At 48.0% G+C, this 12,488-nt stretch overlaps 3 protein-coding genes across 10 annotated transcripts in view; 1 reads left to right on the top strand and 2 right to left on the bottom strand.

Annotated features, from left to right (window-relative positions):
* Window positions 1–2,223, bottom strand: part of LOC144368452 (protein sidekick-1-like) — a 270,988-nt gene extending 268,765 nt beyond the window's left edge. For all 4 annotated transcript variants that reach the window (XM_078027329.1, XM_078027328.1, XM_078027327.1 and 1 more), the window contains exon 1: window positions 2,067–2,223. The gene's annotated coding sequence lies outside the window, so the exon portion shown is untranslated. The remainder of the gene's footprint in view (window positions 1–2,066) is intronic.
* Window positions 1–12,488, bottom strand: part of LOC144368757 (Fc receptor-like protein 3) — a 611,935-nt gene that overhangs the window by 509,811 nt on the left and 89,636 nt on the right.
* Window positions 2,685–12,488, top strand: part of LOC144368448 (Fc receptor-like protein 4) — a 52,763-nt gene continuing 42,959 nt past the window's right edge. For 2 of the 5 annotated variants that reach the window (XR_013428203.1, XM_078027324.1), the window contains exons 1-5: window positions 2,691–3,141; window positions 5,871–6,122; window positions 7,162–7,416; window positions 7,714–7,998; window positions 9,168–9,455. Coding sequence is in view for 2 of the 5 variants with exons in the window: in XM_078027324.1 (XP_077883450.1) it covers window positions 3,087–3,141; window positions 5,871–6,122; window positions 7,162–7,416; window positions 7,714–7,998; window positions 9,168–9,455 (1,135 nt within the window). In the remaining 3 variants the exon portion in view is untranslated. Of the gene's footprint in view, window positions 3,142–5,870; window positions 6,123–7,161; window positions 7,417–7,713; window positions 7,999–9,167; window positions 9,456–12,488 lie in introns of all 5 variants that reach the window. The other 3 variants (XR_013428202.1, XR_013428204.1, XM_078027325.1) reach the window with 3 other exon arrangements.

Raw genomic sequence — 12,488 nt, 5'->3', positions numbered from 1 at the left:
TCAAGAGAGTGCATTCCTGTGCATATGACCAACTCATCATTCCATCAGAAATCTCTATAGCAGTACCAGAATTTTCATTTTCAAGATACATGAGCTTTTGTCAAATGGTGACATCTCCTCTGTAATATGCATTTTCAATATGATACAAAAAATGATGGATATATTACACATTTCACAGAGCACAGAGAACAGAAACCTGTTAATGAATTTAAAATTTGTGACAACCTATTTGAAATTTTACACTAAAAAACCTGTACACTTTCATAAACCATATAAATGTAAAACAGGTACCAATGTTTTTACCGGCAACAAGGAATAAAACAGTCCTCCCTAACAAAGCTCATGTTACATTAGATTTTCTTAATTAATGATTTTCATTAATGTTGCAGCTGTAAAAACCTAACACTTTATATGGTCTTCAAAGTGCAACTGATGAAAACTAACTACATGCAATGTACTTCAAAACAAAGCCACTGATGGATTTTTCCCATCAATTTAATTTTGCACTTCGAATATTGAAATATATAGGTCTTACTATAAAGTGCAAGTTACTTAGAAGAAACACCATTCTTATTCTAAAGGTCATCCTAAGTGATTGAGATTTCTTCACCCAAACCGACTTCTGACAATCTACAGATGCCATTTTACAAATTGACTCAATTCTTTTCTTACAGACTAAATCATTAAGCAAAAAAAAAAAAAACACAAATAAGTGAAATAAAATTCTTTACAAGTAATGGAAGAGTTAACCAGCAGTACAGCAATTAGTTTTCATGTAGTAAAAACATGAAAGGAGGCATTTATGAAAGCCTGAGGGAGACAAGAACTCAGAAAACATTAGATAAGCCTTAATTTAAAAGTTATGTTATCTGATCGTAACTGAATTCAGACCTTTAAAATGTTATCACATTGAAATCACTGGCACACCTAAATCATCTTCACCTGACACAGGACACAGCTAATGCTGGCAACTTTCATCAAACCCAGAGTATAGTTTCTTAAGATGGCAATATTTCAGGACACAGGTAACGAATACCACAGTTAATTTTTCTAAAGCAGATAACAGCAAAACGAGTTCACGGATGTGTTTTAAAGACCCCACAAAAGAGGAGTATTAACATTTTATTTTTAACAGCAAACTTCTGTGAAAGAAGATGCTACCTAGCAGGTTTGATAAAGGTTTAGGTGGGAAATTCAGATTTAGGTGGGAAAGCTCTTTCCCAAGAGATTACATCTCCATTTTTCAAAAGGTCATTTGAAATCAGCAGATTCCCTCTCCCTGTTTAGAGACCACCACTGTATTCTAAATACAAGTCAACAGAGGAAGAAAAAGCGGAGTGGCAAAGCTGTGGACGCTGAAAGTTTTGCTCCACCGATTGTACAGCACCCACTTGGGGTCGGGAACCAGGACTTGGGGGACTCCAAGGAGGACAGGGCCCTGGGGAGAGAGCTGAAAGGGAGACTCGCAGTGACTGGCACTTGACATTTGAAGTCCACCGCCGATGTCACCGTCCTTAACAAGCCTGCGGTGCGAGGACTCAGACACTCATCAACCCACGTTCAATCAGAGCAATGGGACCGGACTCGGGCGTGTTTTGAAGGAGCGGATGGTGGGGCCGTAACTTTAAAGGTTGTACACGGCTTCGCTTCAGGGGAAACAAAAAAGCCGCAAACACGGTGCATTCTCTAGATAGCTCAGTTTCCCTCTCCTCCATTCCCGCGCGGATTAAAGGCACACCGCATTAACCCAACGGCTGCCTCCAGACCCAGCGATGCGCAGTCCCGACCCGGGCACTCGGAGGCAGAGTCGGGGACCCAGAAGCTCGCGCTCGCAAAGTTCGCAATGCTGCGCCCCCGGGTCGGCGCCCACAAGCCGGAGCCCACCCCGGGCGGCGCCCCCCGCAGAGTCCACCCAGTCGGCGCCCACCCCAGGCCACCCAGGCTGCGCCCCCGGCCTGCGCACATCCGAGCCCACTGAGGAGGCGCCCCAGGCCTCAGCCCGCCCCGCCGGAGCCCACAAACAGGCCCGCGCCCCCCGGCGGCGCCCATCTCCAGCGCCCACCTACCTTGCGCCAGCGCCCGGAACAAGTGCAGCTGGAGCGTCAGCAGCGCCCACCATCTGCGGCCACTAGCGCCGAACTTTGCCGTCCACCTTCTCGCGCCCCGGCCGAGGGTCTCGGGGTCCCAGGGGGTCGGCGCCGGGGTCGCGGCCCGCCAGGTTCCCTCGCGGCCGCCCCGGGCCCGCCAGTTCAGGGGGCGCCGCGCCGCCGCCGGCCACCGAGGGCCAAGCGCCCCGGGCCATGCCGCGCGGCCGCCACCCCGGGCGCCGGAGTGGGCAGGGACGCGGCAGCTGCCCCTCCGCGGGAACGCGCCCGGCCGGGCAGCGGCGCGGGGCTGAGGGGCGGGTCCCGGGTCCGCTAGCCGGCCGGGAGAAGTTGTCGGGGGCAAACGCCCAGCACGCCGCCCTCACCACTCGCGGCCGCCGCCCCGCGGCCGCAGCGCCGGGCCAGTCGCGGTCTCCACGGGGTCCGCGGGTGCCGAGCAGCAGTCGCCGCCGCCGCCGCCGCCACCGCCCGGCGCTGAGGAGAAAGTGCGCCCGCCCGCGCGCCGGCTCTCGCCTTGGCCGCCGCGGCCGCCGCGCCCCATCCACAGCCCGGTCGCACGCGCCGCCCGCGCCCGCCGCCCTCCGCTGATTGGCTGAGAGAGAAGGCTCTGCGCCCGGACCCGCCCCCTCGCGCTCGCCTGTTTTCAAACTCACAGCGCCCGCCCGCCTGCAATTTCGAGCTGGCCCCGGCACTCTGCTCTGGCGGCTTCCCGCGCTGGCTGCGCCCCCTAGGGACCTGCGGCGGACACTGCAGTCGGCGCCGTCTCGCACAGCGCCCGCCCCCAGTGAGTTTCCACCTGCCAGGAGTCCATTCAACCATCAATCAATGAATCCACCGAGGAGCCCAAAGCCCTCATGATCCAGTCGCTACCCAAAAGCCCCCCCTCAGAGCACATGAGACATTCCAGATCCAAGCCACAAGAAGTGCCTTCCACAGGTCCAGGTTTGGAGGACTGGGGATAGAGCTCAGCACCCGCTCAGCATGGGAGAGGCTCTGGATTCGATCTGCAGTATCAGTCAATCAACTAATCACAAAGGTATATATATGGGCTTGGTCTCCAGGGTGGAGATATTGGCAAGTGCTGTACTGGGAGGCAGGTCTCTCCAAGTGGGAGGTCCTTAGGTCACTAAGGAAGTACCCTTGGAAGACAGTTTTCATGGGACACATTGGTAGTTCTCATGAGAGGACTGATATAAAAGCCCAAGTTTGGCTCTGCCCTTCCTCTCTCAGTTCCGGGCTTAAGGTGTAACCTTTCGTTCTGACACAGCTGTCCCTGTTGTTGTCCTCTGCCGCCCTGACCACAAGCAAGCCAGTGAGGTGCTGTGCCTTTGAACCTCTAAAAACTGTGAGATAAACAAATCTTTCCTTTACAAGTTAGTTGCCTCATGTATTTCTTTGTAGTACAGGTGGCTTACTTGCAGCACGGTGAATTAAAAGGAAATAAATGGTTTCTGTCATCCACTGAGCAATCTTCTTACCAAAGACCAAATAGTGGGACTTTTAGTGGACAGTGCCTCCCCTTTCGGCACGTTGACTACTTCTGAGATAAGCATTTGCAATTACCCCAAATTAGGATCCTCTTCATTGAAATCAGTTTCCAGAAATAAAAGGAAAGGATTGAACTACGTATCCCAAATCATGGAATCGAAAAATGAGTTCAGAAAGGAAAGATCTGAAAATAAACCAGTAGGGTTGAATTTGCTTTTTTTTTAATCAATTAATATTGATAGTGAGCCTGAAGAGTCACAAATAGAAATAATTGAGGAGTAAGGCAACACTGAGGAACAATGTGGCAATGGAGGACTGCCAGGATTCTACAAAGAATAAGTCCTCCCCAATATAAAAACGATTGTGCACAGTTCCTTCCCATGGTCAGAAGTGCCTACATTTGCAAATAATTGTTTGCCTTTAGAAAACAATAAAACTAAATATGGCAACCATTTGAAGAACACAAAGCTGAATCCTATGTTGCAAATACAATATGAAATGTAAGTTCTCACTCACACTAATTTCTTGGTGCAGAGGAGGCGATGTCAGGTTTCCAGTTCCTGACTAAAAAAAAAATAATGACTACCGAAGGAAAAACTTTATGTCTGCATGACAATCTGTACTTTTCAAGTTTGGATTGAAAATATAGTCTCTAATACATTCTCATATTGTTACAAGCATATCCAATAGTTCAGTAAAAAATAATTGAATTTCATTGCATTCTGGAAGTTGATTATTCTAACATGTCATTCCCTTCTCTCTACATTGCTGATCCGGCTCCCACAGGCTTTGAATTTGCAAAGCCTATTTGAAATAGACTAAGTCGGATTAAAACAAATGCCAGGGGCACCAATCTATGAAAAGCAATCAAACCAGAATAAATCGGGAAAATGTGAACTCACTCCACTCCCATAAAGTAAAGAGGACTCTCCAGTGTAATTTTTTAAAATAGGCCTTTCTAAAACGGGATTTTTGTTAAATATCTTTTTTGTGTGTGTGTGGTGTGCAGTTCAAGCTAAAAATGGGTTGTCACAGACAGCATTCAGACGTCATTTAATGCACAGTTTAATGTTGTGTCCTGGTGAATTGGTGATTTTACTTTAGTCTCTAAAGTTGTAAGTTCTTTTATATTCAGTTTTCAACAAATTACCTGATTTGGTAAATCATAAAAGCTAATGAAGGTTATAGTTTTAAATGTTCTATTTTGGCGATCCTTTTTCAAAACTTATCTTTTAGCCAACGGAAGTGAAGTAGTAAGAAAGTCAGTTGCCCCATTAAATAAAAGTTCATGGAAAATCAGCACCACCTCTTTGCTTTCCTGTAAGTGTTATGTGCCTCCCTAACTTTTGAAAGGGGCCAGGGTGAGAGTAAAAATGGATGTGTACACGCATGTGTGTGACAGTATATATGGCTATAACTTCATAGTTCTATTAGAAAATACAGAGTGCTCCTCATTTGCTTCTAGATCCATTATCCTTCCTTACAAGAAGGCCAAGGGTCATTTATTTGGAGACATGTGGGATGATGGTAATGGGGATGGTGACTGCCTTCCACCTTCAGCCACGCTGACTCCCAGTTCAAGAATGACATGCCTTCAGGTTGAATGCCACTTCCACAAGGAAGGCTCTCCTGATTCCCCATCCCAAGTCAATTTCCCTCTCCTCAGAGCACTTTCACTCTGTGTCTCATTCCCTATTGACAGTCTGTCTCCCCCACTAGAATAAAAAGCTTGTTGAGTCCAGATTTCTACTCTGCTCCCGGCACCTGGCACTCTAGCTGGAATACACTTTTATAAACAACGTTATCGGTCAAGATATTCCTGTAGCAAAACTCAGATTCTAGGACCTTAAGTGGAAATTCACAGTCTCGTTATCTAAGAAGAGCAAGATGGGGCTTAATTTCCTTTTCAGTTCATCTCTTACTCAGATCACAGGTCATGGCTTCCCCTGGGAGAGATGAGTCAGGATATTTTCATGCATGTTAGAGGTTAGAGTTGTCTTGTGACTAAGAAATTCACCATGTGTCTAGACAGCCAGCTGAAGGGGTGGGGCCAGCAGAGGCAGTAAGGGCCAGGGGAGGGCATTTCTGACCCCGGAGCAGCCACGGCACCTGGCAGTAAGGTGAGCCCAACTGGAGAACCTGCAATTTGGGGAAGCAGTAGCTCTCCCCAGGACCCAGGGGATTCTTCAAATCCAGGTCCTCCTGTCGTCCCCACAGGAATCTCCGTGGCAGGGATTGCAGGGACCACCACCTCAGACTCATTTCTCTTCTTCTCAGCAGCTGCACCCAGACCTGTGATTTCCCTCCAACCTCCATGGACCACAGTCTTTCAAGGAGAGACAGTGAATCTGACTTGCAATAGATTTCATTTCCATGCACCAGAGAAAACAGAATGGTACGGGAAATATGGACACACAACACGAAGAGAAACCCCAGGAGATACCCTGCAAGTCCGTGAATCGGGAACTTACAGATGCAAGGTCCAGGGCTCACTTCTAAGTGACCCTGTATCCTTGACCTTTTCTACAGGTGAGAGAGAAGGTGAACTGGTTAAGATCGTAGCTCTCTGCAGTTTTTAAGCACTGGGGTCCTTCCTTCCTCTCTCTCCCTCAGCCTTAGCTGCTTACAGTTTTACACTCTTCCTCGTTGTCTACAAATGTTTTTCACTTGAAATTCGAGTTGAAATGCTTCATATTAATCAGCATACATTCTCACACATTTACATTGTCCAGGAAATTCGTTTGTTTAGTCAATACCAAGAGGAAGCTGTCTGAGATGCTACCCTGTGGAACTTCACAGCCTCACAGGGGAGAAATCACACACACGGACATGCTGAGCATGAAGGAGAAAGTCAGAGATTTCAAGCCTCTGGCCTTTCATCCCTGCCTGTCCTGGTATCTGTCCCTTCTTCCTTTCTATTCTTCATCTCCAATTTGCAGAATGCCCATATCCCTTCCCGTGCAATTCTACCTCATTTAGACATAATGTTCTGGATCCCCTTCACAGACGTGGCTCTCTAGGAGGAGGTATTCAGGATCTAAGACGGAATTGATACAGCTAACCTCAGGTCACAGCCTGCACAGCAGGAACATTTCCACAGAGGACCACATTCACATTCAATCGAACCTAACCTTGTGTCTCTGAAAACAGTTCTTCTCTCTAGCATCCCCCAATGCACTGCCATGATTCCTGGTATATTTCTCCAAAGGCTTCCTCTTTGATAGCACCTGCTAGGAGATTCAGTGAGCAGACTGGTGTTGATTTTTGCTCTATTGTATGATGACAGAGATTTTTATCACACCTTCTTTGGTTTTTCTTCTCCATATTAAAGTCCTTACATTTGAATCTGTCCTTAAATGATTGAATACATGTGTTTAGAATTTGTAAACAAATTGAGTTGTATCTGAAGAATGCCTCACTGAGTTGGGAGGAAATGAATAGACTTTGGTCAGGAGATTAACTTCTGATGGGGGCAGAAAGAAAACAATAGAGCCTTTGTAATTGAAGGGGCAGGGGGAAAGGAGGTAGTGTCCTGAATGACAGTATCTTATCTCTGTGTTGTTTCCAGGCTCCTTAATCCTACAGGCTCCTTATTCTGTGTTTGAAGGAGACATATTGGTTCTGAGATGCCAGCAAAGGGGAAAAGAGAAGCTGACCTCCGTGAAATACACTTGGAATGGAAAAGTCCTTCTGGTTTCTAACAAAAGCTTGGATCTTTTTATCCCAAGAGCAAGTTTAAATAACAGTGGCTTTTATCAATGCTTTGGATTTAGGAACAAAAAATCGGCAGATACGTCAGCTACCAAATATATTGGAATTAAAGGTAAATCCTTCATTTCCTATAGATTCATTTAGTAATGTCAGGGTGGAGAAACTGGGCAGGAGGGATTTATAGGGGAATATTGGAACCCTGAATACTGGAGACTTATGAGTCCCTCCCGGAAGCAGAGAAAGTGGAGTGATTGAACTTGAATTGTCCTAGGAAAGAAAAACATAATCGAGAGGTTGATACATTTAATCTTGTATGTCTGAAGTTTCCGGGGACAGAGAATCCAAGCCTGTTCCTCCCGGAGTGCTAAATACCCTCCTGCTCAGAACTTGATTTTCCTTTTCTCTCTAGAACTATTTCCACGTCCGAACCTGAAAGTCACAGCCCTTCAGCCTACAGAAGGGAACTCTGTAAACCTGAGCTGTGAAACGCACCTTCCTCCAGAGAGACTGGACACCCCTCTTCATTTCATCTTCTTCAGAGATGACAGGATCGTCCTGTCAAGTTGGGGCAGCTTCTCAGGGCTCCAGATCCCCACCATCTGGAGAGAAGACTCGGGAAGGTACAGATGTGGGGCTGCAACTGTGACCAGCAGCATCCGGAAGCTCAGCTCCCCCCGGGAGATCCTGGTACAGAGTAAGTAGGCAGGGCCAGGGGGCTTGGTGGGACTGAGGCATGGTCCTGTGGGTATAGGGACTATCCAAAAGAGATTCGTTTTGTCATTCTGATAGGGGCATCAGGCTTAAAGTAAGAATCGAGGAACTATATAATAAAAGAAATAGGGGATTTCATTTTTACCTTCATTTCCCTAACAGCTTAGTCTTCCTTTCAAACTCTTTCATGTTGGAGTGATAGAGCTGATGCATGGAGTTAGATTCAAGATCTGGGGTTAAAAAACAAGAAAACGAGGTTCCCTGTTATTGAGTTGGCAGATCCAGCATGTCAGAACCCAGGGCAAACTATTTAGAAGACAAATACCCACCTCTTCCTAATCAATAGCAAAAACAATATACTGTCTGTGAGGTGTGCTGCAGAGGTGAGGGAGACATGCATACAAAGGGAAATACACTAAATACCATCTTGTCTATGTTTACAGGTGATTGGAATTGGACTTGTATTTCTTTAGAAGGGTTAGTAAAGACAGAATGAAAAAAAGGGCCAGGATTTTTTGTTGTTGTTGTTCTTTTGTTTGTTTCTAAGGCAGGGTCTTGCTAAGTTTTCCAGGCTGGCTAGAACTTGCAATCCTCCTGCCTCAGCCTCCTGAGTTTCTGGGATTACAGGCATGTGCCACTGTACCCAGAAACGAGAGGGCCAGTTTCGTTAAACATTGCCTTCTCAAAGAAATTTTCTCTTAAGGGACCAAAAACTTGTATATCCCTTACATTGGTGGCCTGTATTTTTCCCAATATTAAATAAAAATTGTCAATCAGCCCAAAAAGAAAAATATCATCTTGTCTTAGGTACCAACGCAGGACTTCAGGAATCAGGTGTGGTCCAGCTGAGTCCCATAACAACCACTATTTCTATTACCTATCTCTCGAAACAATTCAGACCACCAGCTAGGTCAGACAGAGCTCAAATGCTTCTCCAGGAGTGGTCGATTTTTCTCTCCTGGGGCTTTGTGTGTTAGGCCGGAAGGGTTAGCACATTTAGTGATGTTCTAGATTCAAAATCCATAGTCCATTGATCACAGCACTAGTATCCGCTAACGGGGGACACCTTAAGTCACGTAAAAAGTGACTCTGTCTGAAACCAGTCCTGCCTTCCCCACACCTGGCCCTCAGCTTCTGCTTCTGTTCCCGCAGGGGTCCCTGTGTCTCAGGTCTCCTTGGAGACCCAGCCCCCAGGAGGCCAGGCAATTGAGGGGGAGATGCTGGTCCTTGTCTGCTCCGTGGCTGAAGGCACAGGGGTCACCACATTCTCCTGGCACAGAGAGGACACAACGGAGAGTCTGGGGAGGAAGATGCAGCGTTCCCAGAGAGCAGAGCTGGAGATCCCAGTCGTCCTGGGGAGCCGTGGCGGGGGATTCTACTGCACAGCCGACAACAGCTACGGCCCCGTGCAGAGCCAGGTGGTGAACGTCACCGTGAGGGGTGAGTCTTAACCACCACTGATCCTCTGTATTCTGAGCGTCTTTCCTCAAATCAGGAGTGGGCCTCACCAACGTTAACTTTCTGACTCATCTTTATCCGACTTCTTTTTCCGTCCTCCCCATGACGGACAATCTCTTTCCATCAGAATATTAACAAACCAATCGGGTCAGTGGAAAGTAATACGGTGAGGTAAAGCTGGCCGGAAGCCATCTTTGCCTCTTGGAGCTGATTTTGTGTGTCTCTTCTCTGATCCTCTGTGCGCTGATCTCAACGAATAGCCTTACCTCACTGGCAGCGTTGTAGCTCTGTCACCTAAGTGTCACCTATACCTGTCCTTTCAGTAAATGATTCATTGCACATCTGATCCGTGTCCTCGAGGTGGACAGAACCAAAGGCATAAGGCCGCCCTCTGCTTCGTACCGCAGGCCTGAGGGATTCCCAGCTTCACAATTACATGCAGGAAACGCCTAAGTCCGGTGAGCAGATCCAGAGCCAGCCTTGTCCCCTAGGCAGACGAGCCTTGCTTTGGGATCCTCCAGGCCTAGTTCATGTCGTCTTGTGTGCCCAAGAAGCCACAATGGGCCAAGCCGTGTTCTCAGTCAACACTGGGCACTGAGGATGTGGTTTCTCCTGGGCTTCAGCTCCTCTCCCACCCGGGCTCAGTGCCTCCCTAGGCTTTCAATAAACCGTCCATCCATCGAGAAGCTACTGGAAAACTAGATTTCCTTGCTTTCCTTTCCAGTAAAACTCCTCAAAAGGAATTCTCTCTACTGGCTCTCCTCACTTCTTCCATTTCTCTCAAACCCTCCGCTCTCAGGCTTGGCTGGCTCCACTGAGTTACTCTTGTAAAGGTGACCAATGACCTCCAATGACCTCCATAATGCCGAGGCCGGGCGACGCTCGGTTTCCATCTTACTTGATCTTCCTCCAGCTCTTGTCTCAAATGATCCCACCTTCTTGAAATACTGTCCTTAACTTCTGGGGCACAGCTCTTGGCTTTTTATCGGACACTCCTTGTAGGTTGCTTTTCAGAGCCTCATCATATTTCCGACTTGTCCATTCTGGAGACTCCTCCTGGGGCTCTGTTCTCAGACACTCTGTGCCCAGACTCTTCATCATCTCACCCAGTCTCATGGCTTTAAATGCACTTGTGACTTCCAGGTACTGAGGACTCCCAAACTCAGCTTATAGCTAGATCTTCAGTCTGACCTCAAGATCCATCTACCCAAGGACTTAAACCATGCACTTCACAGTTCCAATTGGCATCTCAAACTTAACTTGAAAGCCAAAAACTTACCCCTGAAATCAAACTCTTGATTTTCACCTGAAACAGGTTTCTGCTTAGAGCATCCTCCTGCGACACATGAAGCTTCCTCTCCTAGTTTCTCAGGTCAAAAATCCAGACCTCATGCTTGACTCTTCTTTTTATTTCACCCTCCATGTAATCCACCTGCACGTTTTAACAGCTTTACCTTCAAAATATAGAAAACGCTTACTACTTCTGTGGTCACCACCAGGGCCAGGCCACTAGCCTGGATTCCTGCAACAACATTCTAATTGCTCTTCCACTTCAGTCACTGCTCTCCAGTCTAATTCTGTCTACAGCATCAGGAGGAGAACTTAAATCAGATCACATTACTCTTCTGTTCAAAATCCTCCTCTGGCTTCCCATCTCTTTCAGGATGACAGCCAACATATCCCAAAGACTCACCAGGCCCTCCATGATCTATCCTTCCTGTCATTTTGAGCTCATCTCCCATTACTCTCCTGTCTCCTTCACTCTGGCCACCCTGACCCTCTGTTACTTCCTCAGATTTTCCAGGAACATTCCCCGCTCAGGCCTTGCACAAAGCTCTTCCTTGACATCCTCGGCTGGCTCCCTCATTTGTTCCAGGGCCCTGGTCTTCTCAAGGAGTCCTTCCCCCACCATCCTTTACAACAGGGAGCCCTTCACCGCAGCACTCCCTCCTCCAGTCCCTCTTGAGTCTCCCCCGACACGCTCATCACCAACTATCATGCGTTTGTTTGCTGTCCTCTCCCCTCCTCTGGCCTTAGCCTCAGGACAGCAGATCCATGTTCCGACCACTACAGTATCCCAGATGCCGGAAACAGAGCCGGGTAACTCAGCCATTCCATCAATGCTTGCTGAATGAGTGAATTTCTCACCCATCCTCTCTGTGGATTGTACTAAGAGTCCGAGAAAATAAAGACATGACCATCTGCATTCTACTGACAGGGAAGGTGGAGCTCAGAGAGGTCTTGTCGTGTGCACAGTCACAGGGTTTAGACATGGCAGCCCAGATTTGAACCTCTGCTGTCAGAGAGACGACAGCAACGTCAACGTTCTCCTGAGGCCACGCTGTGGAGTTCCTACACTGTCAGCCATGCTCCATAAGCAGTCAGCTCTGACAGGCAGAGCCGTGAACCTGAGCAGTTTAGACACAGGCTGCGGGAAAGGGTGGCTATGCTAATGGCCCAGCTGCTGCTCAGTTTTCTCTGCAGCTCCCTTGAGGCAAGTCCTGAGATGAAGCAGGGGTCCTCCCAGGTAGGGGACGGACGTCTTCCCAGAACAGAAGGAGCTGCATCTCCGTCTTAGAACAGCTTCAGGACCTGAAACACCGGGTGTGATTCCTGGCAGACAAGGACCAAGACGGAGTAGGTGGCATTTCAAGAATCAGCTTGGGAGAAGGGAAGAGAGGTCAGGAAAACTGAAAGCCACCAGATCACACTCGAAAGACTCCCAGGTACCCTGGAATCCAGAGTGGCTCTGAAGACAGGAGGTGCCACTTCTCCAGGAAGCCACCTGTCCTGAAAAGTTTGCCCGGGGAGCTGAGGTTGTGATCCCTGTGGAGGGTAGATGTCAATCCATTGGCGACTGACACTCAAGTGTAAAATTACTCTTCTTGCTTGGGGGGTTAAGGTAATGGGATGGATTAGGCTTCTCTGCTCCAGGGAGTGAGCTGGTGGCTTCACACAGGTAATTTCATTTTCCTCTATCACTTCCCTGCACCTGTGGGCTTGGCTACTTTCTCA

This window comes from Ictidomys tridecemlineatus, chromosome 11 (genome assembly GCF_052094955.1).
Source record: "Ictidomys tridecemlineatus isolate mIctTri1 chromosome 11, mIctTri1.hap1, whole genome shotgun sequence".
Lineage (NCBI taxonomy): Eukaryota > Metazoa > Chordata > Mammalia > Rodentia > Sciuridae > Ictidomys > Ictidomys tridecemlineatus.
The sequence above is the reverse complement of the archived record's forward strand: the minus strand, read 5'-3'. Positions and strand labels throughout refer to the sequence as shown.